This window comes from Ctenopharyngodon idella, chromosome 14, assembly GCF_019924925.1.
Source record: "Ctenopharyngodon idella isolate HZGC_01 chromosome 14, HZGC01, whole genome shotgun sequence".
NCBI classification, from domain to species: domain Eukaryota; kingdom Metazoa; phylum Chordata; class Actinopteri; order Cypriniformes; family Xenocyprididae; genus Ctenopharyngodon; species Ctenopharyngodon idella.
The window spans coordinates 22883004-22909213 of NC_067233.1; the positions used below are offsets into that span (position 1 = coordinate 22883004).

Here is a 26210-nt window from a genome sequence, read left to right on the forward strand (position 1 = left end):
ATATGTCCTGACAGCATCCCAGCATCACATTCAGACAGCTTGTCTAACTTGAGCTCCAGTGATGAAGGTCGTGCCGTTCCTCCTCTCCCTCACGGTGTGTCTGAAGTGTTCCTGTGTCCTGGCGAAGACTTTGGAGTTCTTCATCGCAGCAGTGGAAACTAAGTGGGAATATGTGTTTACAGACACAGCAGATCCTACAGCAAACCAGAGGTGGGCACTTCTATCATTATGCACACATAATAATTACATGCATTACAACCCAAAATGTTTTATTATACACCTTTTATGAAATCTTATTACACAGTGTTCTCAAAAAACACCATTGTGTTCAAACAGTGGTATAAACTGGAATGTGACCATAAAGCATTCTGTCATCAGTTAGTCAGTATTGAAAGGAAACAGCTTTGAGAAAGTGTTTGATCTTTTCATTAGTTGACATGGACTCAGTCCAGCAACATTCAAAGGCAAAAACTTTGAGGACTGTCCAAATTTCAATTACGCTTCCATAGTTAAACAGAGCATAACGAAAGTAAACAAAGTATGCAATTAAACATTCAGTGTCGTTAACAGTTTGATTGATTGTTTTAGGGATCAGAAGCCTAATTTGGTTACTTTTTGATAAAAAAAAAAAAAAGCAGATGCCTGTTATTTATATTTGATATATTCTAGTAGTGATTTTGAGTCCATGAATAGTGTATGCGGTCAGAACAAACATCTTTGATTTGGTGTTTTTAGAACAGAGTGTAATAACAGTTCATTAGTGTGAAACGGCAGCGGATCGTTTGCTGAATATGCATATTTCTTGCAACCATTCATAATACTTTATAAGACAGACAGAACATTCTGTTACTTTAAGTCAATACTGAAATATTAAAAGACAAAGTCTGGTACAATAATTGAAAACATTTTGCATTGCATTAAGAAATTGCCCCTTGTGTGCATTGTTTTATGTTTTATTGCACTGCATTGCATAGATGGTTATTTACAGTTTATTCATTCTGAACAGGAAATTTGCATCTGGTGTCCAGAAATACATCAAGGCTGTATATACGGAATACACTGATTCCACATTTACAACGCCAAAGTCAAAACCTCAATGGGCTGGTTAGTATAAACCCTGCTTCTTATGAAAAACATTAAGATGTTTCGAATTAAACAAATAGAATGTAAATTTATTTCTGTTCTCAATCTGTTTCAGGTATTCAAGGCCCGACCATCAGAACAGTGGTGAACGACAGGGTTGTGGTGCACTTCAAAAACTTCGCATCACAATCTTTCAGTATTTCTCCCATCGGCATTCCGTACTGGAAACAATCGGAAGGTAAATTTGACAGAATGTGTGGCGGATTTGCATTAATCTTCTTGAAATTCTATAGACATTCTATAGACGCTTTTATCCAAAGTGACTAACAAATGATGAATACAAGCGATTCGTCTTCAAGAGGCAATAAACTTGAGAAGTGCTAGTAATACAAAGATTCAGCCATCATTCAGAATTATGGAAGCTTGTTTCTGCCACTAAATTAAAAAAAAAATCAAAAAGGTAATTTTTCTTGCAATTGCAAGTTTTTATCATGCAATTTTTCTCAGAATTGTGAGTTTATATCTAGTAATTCTGACTTTATAACATTCTTTTTTCCCCTCACAATTGGACATTATAACACACAATTGCGACTTTATGTCTCTCAATTCTGACTTTATATCTCTCAATTCTGACTTTATATCTCACAATTCTGACTTTATATCTCACAATTCTGACTTTATAACTCACAATTCTGACTTTATATCTCTCAATTCTGACTTTATATCTCACAATTCCGACTTTATATCTCTCAATTCTGACTTTATATCTCTCAATTCTGACTTTATATCTCTCAATTCTGACTTTATATCTCACAATTCTGACTTTATATCTCACAATTCTGACTTTATATCTCTCAATCTGACTTTATATCTCTCAATTCTGACTTTATATCTCACAATTCTGACTTTATATCTCTCAATTCTGACTTTATATCTCACAATTCTGACTTTATATCTCTCAATTCTGACTTTATATCTCACAATTCTGACTTTATATCTCACAATTCTGACTTTTTATCTCACAATTCTGACTTTATATCTCACAATTCTGACTTTATATCTCGCAATTCTGACTTTATATCACGCAATTCTGACTTTATCTCACAATTCTGACTTTATATCTCAATTCTGACTTTATATCTCACAATTCTGACTTTATATCTCACAATTCTGACTTTATATCTCGCAATTCTGACTTTATATCAAGCAATTCTGACTTTATATCAAGCAATTCTGACTTTATCTCACAATTCTGACTTTATATCTCAATTCTGACTTTATATCTCGCAATTCTGACTTTATATCTCTCAATTCTGAATTTATATCTCTCAATTCTGACTTTATATCTCACAATTCTTACTTTGTATCTCAATTCTGACTTTATATCTCAATTCTGACTTTATATCTCACAATTCTTACTTTATTTCATGCAATTCTGACTTTATATCTCTCAATTCTGACTTTATATCTCAATTCTGACTTTATATCTCACAATTCTGACTATATATCTCACAATTCTGACTTTATATCACACAATTTTGACTTTATATCTCAGAATTTTGACTTTATATCTCACAATTCTGACTTTATAACTCACAATTCTGACTTTATAACACGCAATTCTTACTTTATAACTCACAAATTGCAAAATTCTGACTTTATATCTCAAAATTTTAACTTTATATCAAGCAATTCTGAGAAAAAAAAAGTCAGAATTGTGAGATAAAAAGTCACAATTACCTTTTTTATTTTTATTTCATGGCGGAAACAAAGCTTCCATACAGAATAGAACAAGCTAGAACATGGAGGGATTAAGGAATAGTGAAAGATTTATTTTAGATTAATTAATTCCAGGCTGCACAAATAACTTTTACCGCATTAGGCAAACTGTGTCAAGAAGGAATTCACAGCATCATTATTGGCTCCATTTGGAATTCTGGAATTTGTTTTGTAACACTAAAGATACTAATAAATTCCAGAGTGCTTAAAATACATGTGATTTCTTGTTTGACAGTTGTATAAACCAACATATAGTAAGTCTGGGCTTACCCAGGAAAACGAAAGCAAAATGAAAGCAATATCCTGAGATGTACAGCAATATCCTGACATTTTTAAAAACCCATAGTGTGTAAAGATAAACCTCAACATCCTTCTGCTTTTTAACGGCAGGCGCGGGGTACGAGGACTCCAGTTCTGTTCAGGAGAGAGTGGATGATGCAGTGCCTCCTGGTGGTTACTACAAGTATGTGTGGGACATTTCCCCCAACTCCGGACCGACCATATCAGACCCAGACTGTCTCACCTACATTTACTCATCACAGGTCGACATCGTCCGAGATTTAAACAGCGGACTCATCGGGGCTATTCTGATCTGTAAAACAGGTGTGACTTTGTTCCTTTTCCTTTAGGTTGTGTCAAATATATCAATTTAGAAGTAAAATATCAGTTTAAAGGGGTCGTATTCTGCTTTTTCACGTTCATCCATCTTTAGTGTGTAATGTTGCTGTTTGAGCCTGAAAAAGTCCCTCCAGCAGGAGTTCTTCTCTATATCAGTGTCAGTGTTTCTGAACTCCCTGAAACGCCTTCATTGTAGTCTTGAGTTTTCTTCCGGGAAAGAACACGTCACAATATTCCTCAATTAAATAATTCCCGCCCAAGGCATACGCAGAATTAGTCAGTAGTGTGTTGAAACTGGCGATTATGGTAAGGGGCGGGACATTTCCCCAACACGCTGGAAGCGCGTGACCAGTCACAACATACTGGTCCAGCCGACCAATCAGAGCAGACTGTGCTTTTCAGAAGGAGGGGCTTCATAGAGACAGGAACTAAACAGAGCGTTACTGACAGACTGGGAAGAGAGGAGCTGAACAATGGAGAATATGAGGAAAATAATGAACATTCAAGCATGAAAACCTGTTCTAGTAGAATCAAAAAACAACATCAAAACATAAAAGGGCATAATATGACCTCTTTAACCACTGATGTTTTGTACTAAATGAGAGTGCTGGTAAATATTTGACATGTCCTTTAACATTTGACCTCTCTCAGAGGCTCTGACGGAGGAGGGACAGCGGAAGGTCCCAGAGTTTATTTTGCTTCTTGCTGTCTTCGATGAGAGTAAGAGCTGGTACCAGGAAGTGGGCAGAGCAGACAAACTGAAGAAAACATCCAGTTCAACCCAGTACCACACCATCAATGGATACATCAACTCTACATTACCAGGTGCAAAATTACTTCTTTCACTACTGGTCAAAAATTTGGAATAATTAAGATTTTGGAACGTTTTCATAGTTCCTATACCTATTGGCGGAAGTACCTGCTTTTTGGTGTGTTCGCACTGCAGGAACTACTAACGATTTTAGTTATAGAAACGCCTTTTAGGGGAACTAAATTAGCTCCTACTTCAGAGTAGCGTCTGACCCAGCTTAATAGGAACTACCAGTGACGTAAGTGTACGCTGATTGGCCGAACGCATGCTACATGAAACACTGGCACCCATCATTTTTTAAAAGCTGTGTAAACATAGTTTACATATACTTCACAAACTAACTCCACAAACATGGAAAACAGGGATTGATGGACCAATGCAGAAGTCCAGGCACTTCTCAACCTTTATGCTAAAGAGGAAATTCAACATGACTTTGAAGGGATCAAGCAAAACATGATCATGTATTTCTGCTCAGCTAAGGGGCTTCAACTACATGGCAAACACTATAATACTTTCACATTTTCGTTCTTTGTTTAACAGTTCTATTTAATAACAGACTGTTAAACAGATTGTAAACTAATAAAGACAGAGAATGAGAGCACTGTGTGCTCAGGCTCTGGTGTTCTCAGCGCCGTCGAAATAAAAGTCCCACACAACAACCAGAGCAGGCAGGACGTAAGTGATGGTTTACATCACTTCAGAATTGTATGGAAGCTTGTTTTCACCACAGAAAAAACTGTGAATTTTTATCTCACAATTTTGACTTTTTCTCTCTGAAACTGCATGATATAAACACGCAGTTGCATGTAATAAATTCATAATTGCAACATATAAACTCTCAATTCTGAGAAATAAAGTCAGAATTGCGAAATTTAAACACCCATCATTTTTTAAAAGCATCATTTTTTAATTTCCTTTTTTGGAAACAACCTTCCATAGAGTTGCTAATGGCAGTGCAAAAATGGCCTTAAGGGAAAATTTAGTTCTTGAGAGACTGTCCTGGTGGCTAGTTCCTATAACTGAGTTCCATATTAAAGGGTTAGTTCACCCAAAAATGAAAATAATGTCATTAATTACTCACCCTCATGCTGTTCCACACCCGTAAGACCTTCGTTAATCTTCGGAACACAAATTAAGATATTTTTGATGAAATCCGATGGCTCAGTGAGGCCTGCATAGCCAGCAATGACTTTCCTCTCTCAAGATCCATTAATGTACTAAAAACATATTTAAATCAGTTCATGTGAGTACAGTGGTTCAATATTAATATTATAAAGTGACGAGAATATTTTTGGTGCGCCAAAAAAACAAAATAACGACTTATATAGTGATGGCCGATTTCAAAACACTGCTTCATGAAGCTTCTTTTGTGTCGAATCAGCGGTTCGGAGCACCAAAGTCAGGTGATTTCAGCAGTTTGGCGGTTTGACACGTGATCCGAATCATGATTTGACACAAAAGATTCATAACGCTCCGAAGCTTCATGAAGCAGTGTTTTGAAATCGGCCATCACTACATAAGTTGTTATTTTGTTTTTTTGGCGCACCAAAAATATTCTCGTCGCTTTATAATATTAATATTGAACCACTGTACTCACATGAACTGATTTAAATATGTTTTAGTACATTAATGGATCTTGAGAGAGGAAATGTCATTGCTGGCTATGCAGGCCTCACTGAGCCATCGGATTTCAACAAAAATATCTTAATTTGTGTTCCGAAGATCAACGAAGGTCTTACGGGTGTGGAACGGCATGAGGATGAGTAATAAATGACATTATTTTCATTTTTGTGCGAACTAACCCTTTAAACATGCTCTTTACATGTTTAATAAGATTCAGCATTGTACTGTTTGGAGTTGATGTGTTTTATTTTACATGTTGTAATTCTCAAATGTATTCTGTATCTCTGCTCTTGTTTCATCAGGTCTAAACGTGTGCCAGAAGAGCCCGGTGGTGTCCTGGCATCTTATTGGTCTTGGTTCCACCCCAGAGATCCACAGCATCCAGTTTGAAGGACACACCCTAAAGGTGTTCGACCACAAGCGGATAACTGTAGAGATGACGCCCATGACCTTCACTACGGCCCTGATGAAGCCGTCTGCTCCCGGAAGGTTTCTGATCTCTTGCAAGATCCACTCTCATCAGACAGGTAAGACTCTTTCAATAACATGTAAAAGGTTTCGAATTTGAAATCAAAACTTTGTATTCATGTTTCTCTAATGTTTAATTTAACCCTCCTCTCCAGCTGGTATGAATGCATTCTTCACCGTTGATAACTGCCCTGAACCTGTGGCGGTCCCAATCCCAGACAAGCGAAATATCAAACATTCTGAAGACGGCGATGACGATGAAGACATGTTCTCTATAGTGTTCAAGCAAGGAAGCCCTGTATCTGTGCTTCGGTCGAGCGCCATGGGAAGACCTAAAGTGTCGGTCCATTACATCGCTGCAGAGGAGATGGACTGGGACTATTCGTCTCAAAGCGGCGAACGGTACGGCTTGAGCATGTCCTGGGATGAATGAATGTGAAACTGATTGAAACTAATGTTGATTTTCACGTTTCAGGCCTTCAAAATCATCAGCAGCAGCATCTGAGTGGTTCAGAAAAGGTCCTCAACGCTTGGGTGGGGTCTATAAGAAGGTGGCTTTCATAGAGTACACAGACAAGACCTTCACTGTGAAGAAAACCACCGGCAAAATGCTGATGGGTCCAGAGCTCAGAGGGGAAGTGGGAGATAAGTTTCAGGTATGAAATGTAGATTTAAAAAGATACAGGCATGTGATCAGCTAAAGACAAAAAAAAAGGAAACCCTGAACAATTACATCACAACCGTTGCGATTTTAGGGCTGCACTAAGCCATATCACATTCTCACAACCATGCATTTTCAAAATACATTAAAAAAAAGTTACAGGGCAACTGGTGAGTAACATCGTTTCAACGCCGATTTTTACTCATATTTGGGGCTTTGAACTAGGGATACTGTGATCGATTGGCCGCAGATCGGTATCGACTGATAATCACATTTTATAACTCGATCAGTAGTTACTAAATATGGTCAATCTCAAGAACCGATCCCAATTTGATGACGTAAAACAAGTCATGATGTCAAACTTTAGCACCACAGTCACCTGTCATGTTCTAAAGAAATATCATGTGGCGGGACATTGACTAAAGGATTTAATACAACAAACCTGATTCGCTCCTCCACCACACACACACACACACACACACACACACACACATACCCTGAGCAGACAGCGACTGAGCTTGTGTGAATACCTGCATCTGTCCTTCTTCAGGTCAAGTCATATATTCGGGAAAAAATCAGGCATCAGTTGTCAAAAGATGAAAGCGATATCTTTGTCGTAGTATCCTTTCAACATTTAAGGGTTTTTCCCATGACCGCCATCAGCGCTGTTCAATGCATTGAATCAATGCCACAGATCTCTATGAAGTGAAACATCAGCTTCAGCATTACCCAGGTGACGCGTTGCTCATCGATTGAGCATTGGAAAGTTGTGCTCAAAGTTAAATTAATTTGAATGAATCAAGGTTTTTCAGCGTATAAACAGTTTAATGATGACTCACTCATAAACACAATCCCTTGCCGCCACCTAATGGTGTAACAATGTAACTGCACTGACTAACAGCCTGCAATTATGTCTTATAGACTCTTTAATAAGCCATAATATCCTAATATTGATAGTGTTTTGCGGTAGCTCTGTTTTTAAAGGCCTATTAAAAGGTTCATTGTAAAGTGAATATTTGTTGTGCTTATTTATTTGATTATCAATTAAAACAACAATTACAACATTAATGTAAATGATATAACCAAGGCAACATCTGTGGTATTACTTTATCTGTAAAAACAGTGACAGTCAACAGAGAGCTTGCATATCACTATATAACTATAAAGGTTGAATGATCGGGAATGGTATCGGACGATCATCGGCTGCAAAAGTCCTGATCGAAGCATCCCTACTTTGAACCCTGGCTGACAAGCTAAGGGTCTCTCGCAGATGGCGGCACAAACTCATGCATGAAGTTAATGTATTAAAAAACATAACATTTTGCAGTTTATTTATTATTTTATTGTTTAAGGCTATTTCGCGATTTCAATCATCATAAAGTAAACCAGTGATGGTCATACTTCTCATGTCGGAAAATACAGAAATCAGTATAAATACGGAAAAATCACATCCTTGGAGACAGTTTCCCAAAAATGTTGTCATAACAGTAGAGCATGGCACTAGCAATGCAAGGTCATTGGTTCGATTCCCAGGGAAAGCAAGAACAACTGATAAAATGTACACCTTGAATGCAATATAAGTCGCTTTGGATGTAAGCTTCTTCCAAATGCATGAATGTAAATCTCTTCAGCTTTATGTTGTTCCGAACCTTTCTTTCTTTCATGGAGCACAAAAAGAGAAAGAGTATGCTGGTTGCTCTTTTCATTTCAATGAAGAAAATGAAAATAATGTCATTTATTACTCACCCTCATGTTATTCTACACCCGTAAGACCTTTGTTCATCTTAATTTGTGTTCTGAAGATGAACGAAGGTCTTACGGGTGTAGAAGGACATGAGGGTGAGTAATAAATGACATTTTCATTTTTGGGTGAACTAACCCTTTAAAGTGTTAAACTGAGACAATTAAATTTGATGTGATGAATGTTTCAAAGCTTTCTGAAATTCACTCTTTTGTATTTCTCCATTAGATTGTTTTTAAAAATATGGCCAGTCGACCATTCAACATTTATCCAAATGGCCTGACCAGCGTTCAGCCTTTGAAGTCAACAAGCAAAGGTACGAGACATTGAATTTTTCACATGTAAAGGAAAAGTTCATTATTTTATTCATATTTTCCATTCTAATTAAAAGTTTTTTTTGAAAAAAACTATTATTTCGGTTTTAGTTTTAGTTACTTCAAGTTAAACAGAACATTTGAAATGAAAATGAGATATGTTGCCTTGGCAATTAGCTTAAATAAAAGACGTTTATATTTTATCTTATAAATAACGTATAAATCAATACTAAAAATATGATTTTAGTTTTAGTTAAAGATAATAACCCTGGTGTCAGATAGAGTTATTCTAGTTAACTGGATGCAAAAGACTTTTAATGGAATTAACGTATTTTTCTCTGTTTGTTGGTTGAAGACAAACAGGTGGATCTTCGTTCTTTGGCCGTTCCACCAGGTGAGATAATGATGTACGTCTGGAAGCTGACAGCAGAAGATGGACCCACAGATGCCGACCCACGATGCCTCACCCGCTTATACCAGAGTATGGTGGATCCTGTTCGGGATGTGGCGTCTGGGCTGGTGGGACCCCTTATCATCTGCAAATCCCAATCTCTGGACAAAAGAGGCAAAGTGGTGAGAAAAGACCCTGATGTAGATCTGAATATCTCAACCCAGGCTCATTGGAAAAACGTGCCTGCATGTGGCGTCATTTCGCACAATTACATCACGTTGCTTTGTTGCACGTTTTCACTTTTAAAGTGAAATGCTGTGATTGAGTGGTGCTAAAAGCGCATTTTATCCAAAACAAATGTGAATGTGTTGTATATGTATCGCAGCAGTCATAAAAGTTAATGCTCTATCACTTTTGAAAAGAATGGACCACCTACACTAAACCTAACTGAAAGAGTCAAAAAAAAGCAAATGTGAGATAAAAAAACATTTTCTGAAGCAATCATGCCATTTTAGCTTGCTTCTACAAGCCTTTGAGCTCTTTTATCCTGACTCTTGTTTCATGGGACTTGTTTTACATCACAAGAGCAATGCTGTACCAGACTATTTTGTGCAAGGAACAGCCCAAAAATAAGTCTTAGAAATAGATAATCTGCCCCTGTAATCATAATTTATGTGAAAAAGAATTAAACCTGTTGGTGTTTTACTGACACTAGTGTTCATTTCAGCGATTTTTCAGTGTTTTTATAAGCAAAAATGTAGGTAGAGGCATGTTTTCCAATAAGCCTATGTTGGTTTATCAGATGGATAGATAGATGCATGGAAATTATTATTAATAAATACAAACTATGAGTACAAATATGGATGGTAGATGATAGTTAATGCTCCTAATGTTTTCACAGCTAACTTCAGATAAAGAGAAGAAGCTCCTGTTTACTGTGTTTGATGAAAACAGAAGCTGGTACTTTGAGGAGAACATTAAAAGGAATAGTGAAGATCCAACAAGGATTAACCGCAACGATCTGGATTTCTACAATTCAAACGTCATGCACAGTGGGTGTTGTTTTTTCAGTCTCTGGATGTAAAACATGGGATAATCTGTGGTAGCTTTTAATAGTTAGTATTATTATACCAAACTGCATTTTTAATAAATTAATCTTTCTGCCTGTCTGTTTCAGCTGTTAATGGCTTCATGTTCAATCAACTACAATTCAAGCTGTGTGTTGGCGATGTGATACTCTGGCATGTGGCGAGCATTGGCATGCAAAGCAACTTGCTGTCAGTCTACTTCACAGGAAATACGTTTGAGAGGGATAAAAAATACGGCACTGTCCTCACACTCTTCCCAATGACTGGAGACACAGTGACCACTGAAGTGGAGATGCTAGGTAAGGGTCAGAGGTCAAGGCACCTCTGAACGTTACAAATACAGTTTTTACTATATTTTTGATTAAATTAAATGATTCCATACTTTTGACCAGAAATGAATAAAAACTCTAAAAACTTTATCCACAAAATCTGATTAAACTTTACCTAAAATTGATTAATATAAATTTTTAACATAATGAAAAAAAAAAATCATTTGAACTGACTCGAGCTGAATAACACTATTGTCTTCTATAGAGCTGCTTGTAGTTGAATTGAACTCATTTAAACGGTTTGTTCACCCAAAAATGAAAATTCTGTCATTAATTACTCATCCTCATGTCGTTCCACACACGTAAGGCCTTCGTTCATCTTCAGAACGCAAATTAAGATATTTTTGATAAAATCCGATGGCTCAGTGAGGCCTGCATTGCCAGCAAGACAATTAACACTTTCACATCCCCAGAAAGCTACTAAAAACATATTTAAAACAGTTCATGTGACTACAGTGGTTCAACCTTAATGTACTTTTTGTGCGGCAAAAAAACAAATAACTTTATTCAACAATATCTAGTGATGGACGATTTCAAAACACTGCTTCATGAAGCTTCGAAGCTTAACAAATCTTTTGTTTCGAATCAGTGGTTTCGGAGCGTGAATCAAACTGGCAAAGTTACGCCGCCCCAGTGGTGAACCATTGAAATTTTGAAACACTTATGACGTAACGAAGCCTCGTTTACTGAAATTACGTGACTTTGCAGTTTAATACACACTCTGAACCACTGATTCGGATCAAAAGATTAGTTGGAAATATTATACAAACTATAGTATATGATAGTAAAATAACACTGGTTTGATGACATCAGCTGAAAAAGAATGCCGTTTAAGGGTGGAGCAAACCATGAAAGATTATGAAGATAAATATAATAATCATTCATAATTAGAACCTGTTTTGATGTCTGATCTTTGTAGGTGAATGGGAGGTCAGTGCATTTGACCCCTCTCTGAAAAAGCGAGGTATGAGCGTTCGCTACACGGTTGTTAACTGTGAACGAGTGCATCCCATGGTGGACAACGATGACTACGATGACGAATACATTGAATTCATTGAACAGAACTTCCCGGCTCCACGGGGCAAAATGGGAAAGAACCACACTATCGCCATCCGTCTGTGCCGAAACAGAATTGTGACTGGCTCTGCGACTGGACAAGTAAACATGAGCCGTGCTTCAGACAATGGGAGACAAAACAGAAGCCGTGTATGTGAGATAAGATATGTTCCGGTAAAGCGGGAAAAAGATCTGGATTCGTTATCACAGGGTGGGATTCCACAGGATATTTTGGATCAACTGGAAGAGGAGATGGGTGGAAATTCTTTGGAACGTCAGAAACGGTCCCACCACAAGTTGGAGTCTTACAGAAACAGGCCAGAGTTACCAAACGAGACTGATCCTACAGTTATATTAACTGCCAAAGAAAACAGGGAATTAACAGGGGAAAATCAAAATTTGAACGTTGCAAACATTCAGTCAGATGCAGATACACACAACAAAACACATCCAAGTGGTAAAACAACAAATGACCTGTTTAGAAAATTCCTTCTTAAAGATACAAACTTGTCAACTAGCCTCAGTCAACTTCAAAACGACTCTATGGACGTCATATCAGAGAGAGCGAGGAATCGACGGGAGCTGTGGAGCGTCAGCAAAGACAAAATCAACAAAGTGGATGTGAAAGTTCTGAGCAAAAACGAGGTTCTGGAAGACTCTGGAAGTCCGGGTCTAAAGATGGACAAGATGGAGGAAAGTTTGAATCCACTTAACTATAATTACAAAGATCCAAAGAAGATCCAACCAGATTTGGAACCAATGTCAAATTCCTCAGATAACCAGACATATGGCAAGAAATCACTGGAAAGTGACTATGATGATTATAGCGATGAGGGAAGCGTTCTTGGTTTGGATCATCATACTGAAGATAATGTCGGCATTAGGTCAACAGAGTCAAGGTTTCGTAGTTACTACATCGCGGCAGAGGAAATCATGTGGGATTATGGGATTAATAAACCAGCTCAGCTCATCAAACAAAGGTAACAATACATGTAAACATATTGATGTGCCACAACCACATTTTTGATGATTTTAGCAGACGATTCTAAAGAATTTCTGTTTGGAAATATACAAACACACACACGTTATATATTGTAGAAAATCAAATTTTTGAAAGTGTCAGATTGAATCAAATCCATTTAGCTTAGTTGTTAATTTGTATATTTACTTATAGTGCAAAAAAACGCCTTGAAATGAAACAATGCAATGCTCTTTTAGATTGTGATACTGATATTATTGCCTTTCATACGAAGCCTAAAACCAGCTTTGCTCAATTGTACTTGCGCTAAATGTTTGATGTGTCCACAGGGATATGCGACGGGGAATGAGAAAATATTTCCCAGCCTATAGAAAGGTGGTTTTCAGAGCCTATCAGGACAGAGATTTTAAGAATCCAATCAAACGAGGAGAACTAGATGAGCACCTTGGCATTATGGGTCCTGTGTTGAAGGCAGAAATCAACGATATTCTTACTGTAAGTTTCTTCATTAAAAGGAGGTACTACAAACCTCTTGATCAAACTGAACATTGCATTCTTAACATATTCACTGTTGTTCGGGCGAATATTCACGGGCAAAATCTAGTCTTTTCAATAGAAATTGGGAATTTCTTGTAAATTTCCCCCTGCAGATTTCACGTGTTCAAGTTGGTCATGTGAATTCTCTGCGCTGACTAACACTAATTTCTTAGTAAAATAAAGTGTCTTGCAAACAATTTTGTTCCTACAATAAGTTTCTTCATTAGAAATGTTCTATTAAAAGCCTATTGATTTAATTGAATATTGCAGTCACATTTACTGTTCTGCCATTGTCATTTCAATAGAAATCCACACGATTGGGAACTTCATTTGAAGGCAAAAGCTTAACTAGAAGACACAAATCTCACACACTACTCAAAAATGCATCATCAAAAAAAGTATTTGTTAATTAGCAAAGTTTCGGTCCATCGCCCACACTAATTTCTCGCATTTCTCTTCCCACAAGGTGGTTTTCAAGAACCTGGCATCCAGACCATACTCTTTCCACTTGCATGGGGTGTACGATAAGATGCAGGGGAGTTTCAGCCCTGGAATGGGCCCAGAAGGCTCCAAGGCTGAAGATGTACCAGGTGATCCAGTTCCTCCGGGTGAGGAGAGGGTGTACAACTGGAGAATCTCCAGACGACAAGGTCCCTCAGCGTCAGAGTTCGACTGCAAGGCTGGGGCCTACTACTCCAACCTCAACATGGTAATTCAATGTGCAACACAGGAATCAAAATTAGGTTGGATTTGTTGAATTTGAGGAATCATTCATGTCATATTTATGTTGTCTTTACTCCCTCCTGTTGTGTTGGGTCAGTTTGACCTGCATTTGATTTTTAAACTATTTGAAACAATGATTAAACTAGTTCTGTCATGACAACTCTCGGAGTGTTTGGCATGGTAATAGATATGATAATGTTGATACGTTTGGTCTCGGTGGAATAGATTTGTTATGCTGCTGCTGTTGGTTATTGCTGCTGCTGCAGAGCAAGTACAGGAATTGCTACTGCCAAAACATACAAGACACACTGCTGTGAGCAAGCAAGACATGCTGCTGCTGTACATGAATTACCTGTAGCAGATCTATACAGGTGGAGCTGGGGAAGGCGGAGGGTTTCTGAAAGTGCGCTACAACTACTACAGCAAATGCTTACTGGTATTTGAAGGTTGAGCAGTGAGCTCATTGGCTACTGATACAGCAGGAACCAATCAGCTGTGCCCTACAGAGTTTCATGACAGAACTTTGTATTTATTTCTTGAAATTTTGTGAATATTTTTAATTCAGGGTCATCAGTAAGCATGCAAAATTTTGCGCATTAGCTTGATCCAGCCTGAAAAATAGTTTTTTGTCATGATTTGAGTGTTTAGAAACAAAATTCATGAGACAGTTGTTGTCAGATTTCATTGGTGATTTCAAATATGAAATTTAATCGAAAGCTTGGCAAACAGCTTTGGAGAATTTGATGTTTCCCTATTCAAAGAGAGAGGAGCTGCACTTGCATGCCCAAGAGGCATTTCAAAGATGGCCGCCGAATGAAATGACTTGTCTTAAAGGGACTTTGTTTAAATTGAATATAATGGAAACAGTTTAAAATATAATGGATAATTCATATTGCTCAAACAGAAGAGCATAACACTTGTAATTCCAAGGTCATGGATTTGACCCCTAGGGAATGCATGAACTGATAAAATGTATTGATTGAATGCAAGTTGTTTTGGATAAAAGCGTCTGTCAAAAGCATAATTGAAATGTAAATAACGTCTTCTGTATTCCTGCTGTGTCCACCAGGAGAAGGACATAAACTCTGGACTAATCGGTCCAATGCTGATATGTCGCCCTGGTACCCTCCGTCCACGCGTCTTGCTCCAGCCTGACGTGACAGATTACTTTCTTCTCTTCACCACCTTCGATGAAAGAAAGAGCTGGTACCTCGACTACAACATCAGGAAGTTTTGCACCCCACCTTGCCAGGCCAAAGTAGACGATTCATGGTTCGAGATGAGCAACAAGTTTGCAGGTACATTATGCCATAATTACCACTGCATTCATGTTGTGTTGGAAATTTCTGTAATTACCAGATGACCAGTCTGATCTGTTCACGTCCTCCATCTCGAAAATTATGCTGATAACAGCAAATGGATCCATTGTTATTGTGTTACTTATGTAGTTGTTAAACTTTAACACTTTAATTCATTACTTTTCTGTAGTACAAAAACAGTAAACAGGTTCCATGTACCCAATTTTTCTAAATATAAAGAAACATTTTGGAAATGCATTGATTAAAAGTGACACGTGTACATTAACATTTATGCATTTGGCAGACGATTTTATCCTTACATTGCTTTCAAGGTATACATTTTATTGTTCATGCATTCCTTGTGAATCGAACCCATAACCTTATATTATGAACTGTTATAATAGCTACAATATAATATTGTGTTGTGTTTCATGGGTACTTGTAGCTATTAACGGCTACGTGTCAGAAACGCTTCCTGGCCTGATAGTTGAACAGTACCAGATGACTCGCTGGCATCTTCTCAACGTTGGGAGTCAAGGCGAGTTTCACGCTGTACACTTCCACGGACTGCCGTTCGGAGTCGGAAAGGATCAGGAACACCGCATGGGAATTTTCAATCTCTATCCCGGTAAACTATACACAAATCCTTCACATGGCACCTTGCATGCCTGTTAGTATTACAAATCACAATTCATTAAACATAATTTGGGCAATCTTACAGTCTTACAGCATAACTACCGTTCAAAAGTTTGGAATAATCAAATTTTTTAAAATGTTTTTAAAAGAAGTGTCTTCTGCTCACCAAGGCTGTATTTATTTGATGAAAAATACAATAAAATCAGTAATACTGTGAAAATTTATTCAAATTTAAAATAAATCTTTTCTATTTGAAAATATTGTAAAATATAATTCATTCCTGTGATCAAAGCTGAATTTTCAGCATCATTACTCCAGCCTTGTGTCACATAGTCCTTCAGAAATCATTCTTTCAATATCAACAATTCTGTCTCATTTCGCAGGTGTTTTTGGGACGGTGGAGATGAGGCCAGCCATCGTAGGCACCTGGTTAATAGAGTGCACTATAGGAGAACATCAGATGGCCGGCATGAGAGCCAAGATGCTGGTCTACAACCCACGTAAGAGCTTTTCTCGATGTGAGATTGTCATGGATCTTTCTTGGCATCCTGTTTCTGCAGTCATGTTTTGAATCACTAAATAGTAAGAGGCACCTGGAACTGATTGATTTTGTTTAACAGGATGCATTCAGCCATTAGGAATGCAGTCAAGATGGATTAACAACAACCAAATATCAGCCTCTGATCACTATGGTAAGAGCATCAAAGTGCAATATAAAAACCACAAGATAATAGTACGATGAAAGTATTCAAATGTCTGATGTGTGCAATGGATTTGTTCAAACTCCTAAGTAATTTGTCCAGCAACATTTGTGCCCCACACATGAATGATTCATCAAATCATGTGTTTTATTGAGGAGAAATATGCTAGGAATAAGACTTATAATAGGATTTTCACTGCGCAGATGATAAAACTGGTGCAAATCCCATAGAAATTTGGAAGTGGGTTCTTTTGACTTTAAAGCCATAAAATCTAGTATTTTAATACAATTATTCATTGAAATGCCATTTCTCTTAAAGGTGACTGGAAGCCCGCTTTAGCCAGACTCGAGTTATCTGGATCTATTAATGCCTGGATGGGTAGAGGCATAGATTCCTGGCTCCAGGTAAAATAAACTGTGTGTTTGTAGAGATAACATGCTGTACTTTGGCTTATTTTTTAAGGAAAACATGTTATGATTTATATGTGGCTCATATCACAGACAATAGTGACTCTTTGCACCACAGTCAGTCAGTCAGTCTTGACACATTTTTCTTTCATTCTCAGCAAGACAATGTAGGAAATAGTTTTGAAATACTATAAATAGGTTTGCGCAGTAGTTTTAACTTAACCTTTGCTTCAATAGTGTGTGGAAGACCAAGAAAAAGAGAGAAAGCGTGTAGGATACACAACAATTCCCTATTTTAGGCAGGGCATTTATGATCATGAGAAAACCTGAAAATAGTTTTATGGAAAGACCCGGAAATGTCAAGGAAATTAATTAAATCTTAATCTTGGCATTTCTGTAGTGAAGTATTTATTTAATCACTAGAAATTGCTCTAGTAGTAATCCAGTTCTGTTTGTTTTTGTATGTGTGTTTTAGGTGGATCTGTTAAAGCCCATGCTCCTCCATGGTATTCAGACTCAGGGTGCAAAGACCTCGATGGGTTTGAGCGAGTCTTTCACTATTTTGTACACCATCAGTTACAGCACTGACCAGGAGAACTGGACCATGTACAGAGGAAACAGCACCAAGTCATCTTACGTCAGTACCAACATCTGAATTTACACAAAAACAGACTGTTTTAAAGGGGCCATATTGCATGCCTTGCTTTGTAGCATTTTATTTTTCCCCCTTCAGTCCTCTTATAATGTTAGCAAATGTTTCTTTCATCGAAAACAGATATAATTTAGCTTTGCCGTCTCTACAGAACCCCTAAAGGGACATGGTGGTGGAAAAAAATTTATTTAAAAACTTTTGTGTTCGCTCGCAAAACTTTTGCGTTCCCCCAAAAAACTTTGCATCGTTGGTTTCGTGAGCCATTTTAAAGTTTCTCAGGGGAACACAAAAGCCTTGACATATAATTTTTCCTCCCATCTCATATTTTTTTCCATCACCATGTCCCTAAAGGCTCACTCACAACACAAAGTCAAAAGAAGAAATAAGAAATTATATTTAACTGGAAATATAATGAATAATGGCAATGCATGAAATCTTAATTAACTAATAGATTTAATTCACATATTGACATAGTAGATCAGACTCTTTTTTGATTTTCAATAAAGTTACTAGTTTATCCCTACCACTTTTTTTGGAGATAATCATTATATTTCAAGAGCTATTTTTAGAAAAGAATTCTAGCTGGCCACCTAAAACACAAAACCTCCCTAAATCTCCCACCCCTTAAACATCACAATCTTTAAAAAAATGCAAGATGAAACTCGCACCAACATCATTTTTCCAATGAAACTGTTTTGGTTTGATTTCAAAGGAAGTGCTGCCCTGATTATAAATTTGACTATTTTTACAGACTTTCAATGGAAATATGGATGGTTCCAGAATAAAAGAAAACGTATTTTCTCCACCCATCGTGGGTCGCTACATCCGGATTCACCCAATGACCTTCAAGAAGCAGCCCACCCTGAGGATGGAACTGCTGGGATGTGACCTCAATAGTGAGTGAACACACACACACACACGCACACACACGCACACACGTGCACACATGCACACACACGCGCGCGCACACACAGAATGAGTCTTGTCAAATCACAGCATTGTCTAATGATGAAGAACTGGAGGAACAGATAAAGACGATACAAACAATGCACCAACTAGAAAACAAGTCAACTGTGAGATAGTCATTATTCAGTGAATAATGCCAAGCACATTTCTTGTTTGCCCCTGTATGCCATTTTTATCAGCATGAAGCTATTTAAAAATGTAAATCTGAAAGCTCTTGATGTTTTTGTTTGTTCATGAGAGTCTGTCGTCCTGCTGGAGCATCAGAAAGATTCACTTCCTACTTTCATTCAAGCTTCAAGGCTTTTTAACTACAGCGTTCCTTATGTCTGCTCTCTTTTGCTTTGAAACACTTTTTCTCCCTTCAAGCATCAATGGCAATGTCCGAAGTTTCATTATAAAAGAAAAGTTTGAGTAAATAAAGTTTGAGAGAGCTGAATAATGCATGTGTTTAAGCACATCCAGAAACACTTCTCCAAAACAAGGCCCTTGCAGTACAGATGTTTTTCAGACTTAGGACCCGTTTACACTAGTGTGTTTTCATTTTAAAACGCACAATTTTTGCTACGGTTACGCCTGTCATTTACACTACGACTTTCGAAAACGCTGCAGACCCCGTTTTTTCAGTATAAACGGACCAAAATGGAGACTTTTAAAAAAATCCTTGATGACCATGTAAACAGTAACATGGAGACTGATGCTGCGTTCACGCCACCTCGTATTTACCGGAATCTTGAGATGACAACACGTGACGTTATATTCGGAGCTGTTCACGGGTTAACAGGTTTTTTTACATTTTTTTCCAGTGATAAAGTATGTTCACAAGCTGCTTGATTCATAAAATGTAATCAAAATAAAAAATTACTTAAAACAAAATTAATTAAGACTAAATCCATAAAATCATCCCATGATGGAACCTCTAAGAGGTTCTAAATATGAAGCACCTGACAGAATCTTTTCATCTAACACCGTGTCTACACTAGGGATGTGCATCTCCATAACTGAGGCCGAAACGATACGCATCTTGATGCATAGCCAATGATACGATACATTAAAGATACATATGAAGCAGCTACCGATGCGATGCGATGCGATTCGATTCGATTTCGATTCAATTCGATTCAACACAATGCGATAAGATGCAATGAAAAAATACTTTATTTTTTTACTAAATTCTGTTTTAATTTTTCTGGATTCCGTCTGAATGGCTTAATCAAAAACATGTCTAATTAATTGAATTAATAAAAAGCAACTCTATCAATTCGTTTACAATAATAGGGCCCTATGAATTTTTTTTCCAGAAATTCTGTGTATTTTAATTTTTCTGGTAATCAAATGAAGGCATAAAACTTTGAATCAAATTAAATTTAAATAATCCCTTTCATTTTTTTTTTTTGCAAACAAAGTTTACTGTTACTGTAAAATTGCGTGATTATTCCTTCAAAACTGAAGTCTTAATAATTATTATACTAGTAGTAGTATTACATTGTCATTAAGAAATACATTATATCGTACAATAGTAATACAATAATAGACTACATAGTAGTAGTACATACCACTACAATAGTAATATGGCTATATTTCTGTTACAAGTTAAACCGAACTTTTATTTTGACAGGTTGCTGTGATCTTGAAGTTTCTGTGTGTATATGATATGACAATAGTTTTTTCTCAAATTAAATGGTAAAATGCTCACGAAGTGACTCTCAGAGCAGCTCTGGAGATGAAGTTTATGTGTTCATGTCGTCATACAGTAAGATGGCAGATGCTGGGAAAAACACCACGAGCATCACGCGTGCTTCAGGATGTGTAGTAAACATATTCACAGGTCTGCGGCAGAGACATGCAGAGCATGCAGGATTCATATTCAATTTGTCTTCTTGCGGTTTAATATTCACAGACACTAGTCCATATCGCAATTTGATGCAAGTATACCCCCCTACTTTTGATTTATTCGTCCAAAATTCGACAAATTCCATGACATTCTGCATCATACAGTAAACTCCGTTTTTATGAATGGATAAAAATCATAGGGCCCTGAATATGGGTACAGATAGTTTGCTTTTATTTGTTTGGTTCAGACAGACAGCAAATCATAAGTGAACTTAATGCCTTCTGACTTCTAAGGCATGGCCTTTTCACAAACAGGCCTTTGTAGTGCCATGTTAATCTCTATAACTCTTGACACACCTCAGTCTCAGTAGTGTTGTGATCTCTATGGTTGTGATCCGTCATATTCATGTAGCAGCAGTCACAGTGGTGATGAGAGAACGCGCCTGGAAAACAGTTTAGAGAGAAGAAATCAATCTATATTTAAAAATATTGTCACAAATTATTGGTCACTTTCTAAATAATAAAAGTATTGCTCATCTACTAATAATTATACATTAATAAATCGTTTTTTACCGATGCAGTTATGTTATGTTACAAATGCCAACTTGTATCCGATGCACACTTTTTTAAATCGATGCATCGCATCGTTAACTTTTATACCAATGCACCGATGCGAATCGGTGAATCTTACCATCCCTAGTCTACACCGGACACGTTAAAAGACAATAGAACCCATTATAATCAGTGATATTATCTACACTGACACAACAAATTCCTGACAGTAAACGGATTCCCCGTTCTGACATACTCCAAGTACTTTGCAACGGTCAGATTGTCAAGTTCAGTGAAGACAGCTTTTAGCTGTTGCGGCGCGGTGCGACAACAGTCGCGTCTGGTGTAGACACAGTGTAATGAATGGAAATCATAATGAAATTAAAGTAACACTGCTTCAAACCAATAAGAGCATGTTTGTTTGTGTGTTCCTCAGGCTGTTCTATGCCACTGGGAATGGAGCGCAGGTCGATTCTCAGCAGTAGCATCAGCGCCTCCTCGTTCTTAAACAAATGGTTACTGTCCTGGAGTCCCGACCTCGCTCGACTCCACCAGGAGGGACGAGCCAATGCATGGAGACCCAAGGTATCCATCTGTCTGTCTATCTATCCATCTACGCATCGCATGTTTTCATAGAGTGAAAGTTAATTTTCTCTCTACCTTGTGTGTGTTTTCTAAGCCCATTGTGAGTGTTTCCTCTGCCCTGTCTGTCCTCCATTGTCTTAATTCCTTTATGGGTTTTAAGTTATCGCTCTTTCTATTTCCTCTTTGAACAAGATTGGGCACAAAGAGCCAAGCACTGTCATCGAGGTGGATTTATGAGGATTTTAGAGCCATTTAGTGTGCCGCTCTGCTCCACATGCAATTCTGTTCTGCATTATAACTTAACATTTATACCTGCAGAAATCTGTGCTCCTTAAAGGAAAGTGTCATATATTTTCCTAAAAAATATACAGAGTCAAAAAAAGTAAATAAAATCTAGAGAAAAACGGAAATGGAATGGAATGTTCTGCCAGGATATTATCCATTAAGTTTACCGGCGTGTTCTTTAACCCTAAAACTGCAACACAATAAAATGCCTAATTCAAAATACGGGTAAAACACCTGGGAAAAATCAATATGGAAAATTCCTTCATGTTAACACAGTACATTGGGCCCTATTTTTACAGACTTTTTTTTAAAAATGCAAGCCATTTGTATATAGATTTATGCACATTCCTACTGCTCATGGGTGTTTGATGAACATCTGAATGTTCACACTCAGAGAAACAATGTATAGAAAATAAATATTGTTAAACTGATCATCTTATATTTTGTCTTATCATGTCTTCCCCCTCTTCTTCTCTCTTTCTACAGACTAATAACCCTCATGAGTGGTTACAGGTGGACTTTCTCTCTATGAAGAGAGTTACTGGGGTGGTCACACAGGGTGCTCGATCTGTCCTAAAACTGATGATGGTCACTGAATTTACCGTCTCCATTAGCAACAACGGTCACAGCTGGACCAGTGTGAAGGAGCAGGGCACAGACAGTGAAAAGGTATGGCTATATTTGTGTGTATTAGCTTCTATTAATAATCAGTTTTACATTCCGTTACTCCCTAAAATGTAACTGTATTAGTTACTTTTTATGGAAAGTAATGCATTACGTTACTTATGCATTACCTCAGCTGGGCTTGTTTGATTGAACAAAAAACCAAAAGTTCTATTTTTGGCAAATGTTAAGGCCCTTTCACATAATAAGTGAAATGAATACGCCTCAGGCTGAAGCAAATGCAAATTCATGCCTGTACAGTAGAGGGCGCAGCTCAAACAAGCCTTTCAACCTAAAGTAATATTTGCTTATTAATATGGTTGAATTGGATCATGGAAGGTTTAGCAGCAAAGACTTTGGTTAATAAAGTGAGATTAAATACATAAAGTATATTTACCATACTTAATTATTACAGGTTTGCGTAATATTCTGAGTTTGCATTTAACCGTATTTATTCATTTTGAGGAATACTGAATCTGTTTTTGTCCAAATGAGATGAATAAATGCTCACATTTAGTCTAGATCTACAATAACCATCATGTTCACACACAACGCCTCTGTACTTACTCACAAATTCACTCATCATGGGGACAGGAGAGCTGTCAGTCAATAAATGGGAAAACAAAACTTGTGTTATTTATTTGAAAAAGTAACTAATATTTTGTTGTAAATTTAAAAATAAAGCATTACTAGTTACTGGACAAAGTAATCTGATCACGTAAACTGCATTACATAACCTCAACACTGCTAACAAATTATTACGATTGAACTAAAATGAGGGAACGAATTAGTAAATCATGGCCACGATTTACTAAAACGAGGGAATGAATTCATAAAACGAGGGAATAAATAATTATATCATGGCCAAGATGTGTAAATATACTGTATATATATTATTTCCCACATGTCATGTGCAGGGCTCCGTAAAAATGGCATGAAATACAAAGACAGTACAAGAATACTGCTATGTTGTGTACCATGTTGACCTGATTCTAGATCAGACTGTGAGTGTTTGATTGGCTGGAGACCAAATCGACTTCAAATTACATTAGACCCGCCCCCTCTCTCTCTGCACCAATCAGAGGGCTGCAGTAATGATTATGAGCAGCTGTTGGTGTGGAGGTCGAGTATAAAGCCCATTGTTACAGAACAAGGGAATGTAATGTGTGTGAGAATTGACTGTTTTAGCAAAATACTGTAATTGGGATAATTCTAAGATTTCATGTTAAGGTTTCATTTTCTCTTAAAAATAATATATATTTATTCAGTATGGTTCGCTATGTCTTTCTTTTGATTTTGGGGTGACCTGGACATGTTCTTGATGGATTTCATGAGAGTCATAGTTTCATGTTGATGGTGTTTTCTTTCTTTTTCACCCTAATGTAGATCTTTGAAGGAAACAGCGAGCATGATGAGGAGGCACTGAACATGTTTGATCCGCCTCTGTTCGCACGCTTTATACGGATTCACCCGAAAGGCTGGGTCAATGATATTGCCCTGAGGGTGGAGTTTTTGGGCTGTGATACTCAACCAACACTTTGAGCAAAAGTATAACCAATACAGTGCGGCTGAATAAGACATGTATTTTACTTCATCTAAAACACGCAGCTCTGTTCAAAACCCTAGGAAGCTATCTAATGCCTGTATATGTTTGCATCATAACTGTAATGGAACCTCATAAGTGACTGATCTGAAACATTTTTAATGGGTAGCAACATGTGCCACACAATTAGTGCACAATAATGCTCAAGTTTCGATTTTTGTCAATTTTTAGTAATAAATAATCAACATTGCCCTTGACCACCTACTAAGCTGGTTAGAGTGGTTTTGTGCAATTGTCACATAAGCACTACATAACACTACATAAGTGGATCTCTAGAACAGGTTTACTTCATGTGATATGATCATTTATGTGTTTTAAATCTGTTAAAAATTGTTGTAAGTTATGAGTGTTGTTCTGATCAGTACGCTGCTCATTTTACTGTCTGCTTTTGAGACATTATTCTGCTGAGGAAATAAACTACCAATATCTATTTTTCTAGTAAATGTACCCATGCATATTAAAAACTCATGAAAGATTATTTTTATGGTTATTATTAGATGTTTGTATATTCTGGTCTGGAATAACTACTGAATCCGCCATATGCTGTACTTTTGTATTTTGCACTGTGAAACAGGAGTGAGATTATTATTTTATAAAATATTTAAGTGTTTAATTGTGGAAATAAAAAGACTATGAAAGCTCCCTAGCATGCTTTGTGTTTCTTTGACAAATATTATTCTTTCACAGTCTGTTTTCCTCCCTTTTGGTGTTTGGCCAGTAAAACTAAGTAAATCTGTTTTCAATAGCTGGCATCAAGCATTCTTATTATTTTTGACTATAATATCTGCTTCTTCATCAACACACACAATTACACACAAATACAGGCTTTATGACACAGGCTCTATAAAATGTGTGAAATTTATGGCAAAGCAGATAAATGAAATACGATCAGTGAATGTTTATTGTTCACGGTCATGTCACATTTCTGCATGCAGAGAGACAGACAGACTTGCAGGCAAAGGGTGGGATGAAGAGGCCCACAGGAATACGATAACATTTCCATGTTCTGGTCCAGATAAAAATGGAGCGTACTATCAGTTCCTGTTTAAAAGGAAGTGCTCTGGGGATGTGTTTAGCTTGGAGGGAAAATGAAGGCCTGACTCTGAAAGAAGTTGGTGACCTATTGTATCACCTGTTATCTCAAAGACAAACACTGCTGCTGAGGAACAAACACACGATTGGAAGCAACATGGCTAACTTTCATTAGGTCATTACAAAACATTACTGCATTAATATATAATGCTTAACAGATCATTAATAGTGTACATGCAAACCTATGATGCAACATCATTTTAACTGTTCAAATACAAAATAGGAATTGTATATATTATATATGTATTTATTGTTTATATATTATATTATTATTATAGGGGTGTAACGGTACACAAACATGACGGTTTGGTACATACCTCGGTATTGAAGTCAGGTTCGGTGCAGCAGGGGGGAGAAAACTAAACATAAAATTGCTTCTTTTTTTATTAAACAGTGGTTTATTGAAAAAAAAATGTGTCTCTCTCTTTAAATAAATTCAATTATAATTAACATTTTCTTAAGGATAAAAAAATCTCTCTCAGCTAATGCTGTAAACTATATACAGGGAGCTCTTTCTTGCACACTACTATAATATTAAAGGTTACAATTAACAGAGTCCAAACTAATAAATTCAGTTGCTATTTATTTTTAGATATAATAATCACCACTCTAAATCTAATTATAAAATTATTACTCCCGACTCATTTTGTATAATCATTTACACAGTTACTGTCATAACTTATGACATAATTTATTTAAACATATATTAAATAATTAAGACATCACTAACAGGTAAAGT

General features: G+C 37.0%; 1 protein-coding gene and 1 long non-coding RNA gene across 2 annotated transcripts in view; one reads left to right on the forward strand and one right to left on the reverse strand.

Moving 5' to 3' along the window:
- Positions 1 to 25021, forward strand: f8 (coagulation factor VIII, procoagulant component). The gene is made up of 25 exons (XM_051859687.1): positions 1 to 210; positions 1007 to 1104; positions 1199 to 1321; positions 3253 to 3465; positions 4132 to 4305; positions 6217 to 6441; positions 6538 to 6784; positions 6858 to 7038; positions 9013 to 9100; positions 9454 to 9671; positions 10391 to 10541; positions 10667 to 10876; positions 11826 to 12942; positions 13271 to 13436; positions 13945 to 14187; positions 15271 to 15499; positions 15945 to 16127; positions 16519 to 16635; positions 16756 to 16827; positions 17155 to 17240; positions 17719 to 17880; positions 18647 to 18791; positions 21680 to 21828; positions 22600 to 22782; positions 24163 to 25021. Exons 1-25 carry the CDS (start codon positions 62 to 64, stop codon positions 24316 to 24318), a joined length of 5085 nt encoding a protein of 1694 aa, XP_051715647.1. The 5' UTR covers positions 1 to 61; the 3' UTR covers positions 24319 to 25021.
- Positions 18800 to 26210, reverse strand: part of LOC127494092 (uncharacterized) — an 11754-nt gene continuing 4343 nt past the window's right edge. The window contains exon 3 of the long non-coding RNA XR_007924804.1: positions 18800 to 21134. This is a non-coding gene — a long non-coding RNA (uncharacterized LOC127494092). The remainder of the gene's footprint in view (positions 21135 to 26210) is intronic.

What these genes read in the sequence shown, in the direction of transcription:
- f8 (XM_051859687.1), top strand. Translation starts at nt 62, where the DNA reads ATGAAGGTCGTGCCGTTCCTCCTCTCCCTCACGGTGTGTCTGAAGTGT. An exon ending in TCGTCTCAAAGCGGCGAACG is followed by an intron (nt 6,785 to 6,857) that starts GTACGGCTTGAG and finishes TTCACGTTTCAG; the next exon opens with GCCTTCAAAATCATCAGCAG. An exon ending in CAATTCAAACGTCATGCACA is followed by an intron (nt 10,542 to 10,666) that starts GTGGGTGTTGTT and finishes TGTCTGTTTCAG; the next exon opens with CTGTTAATGGCTTCATGTTC.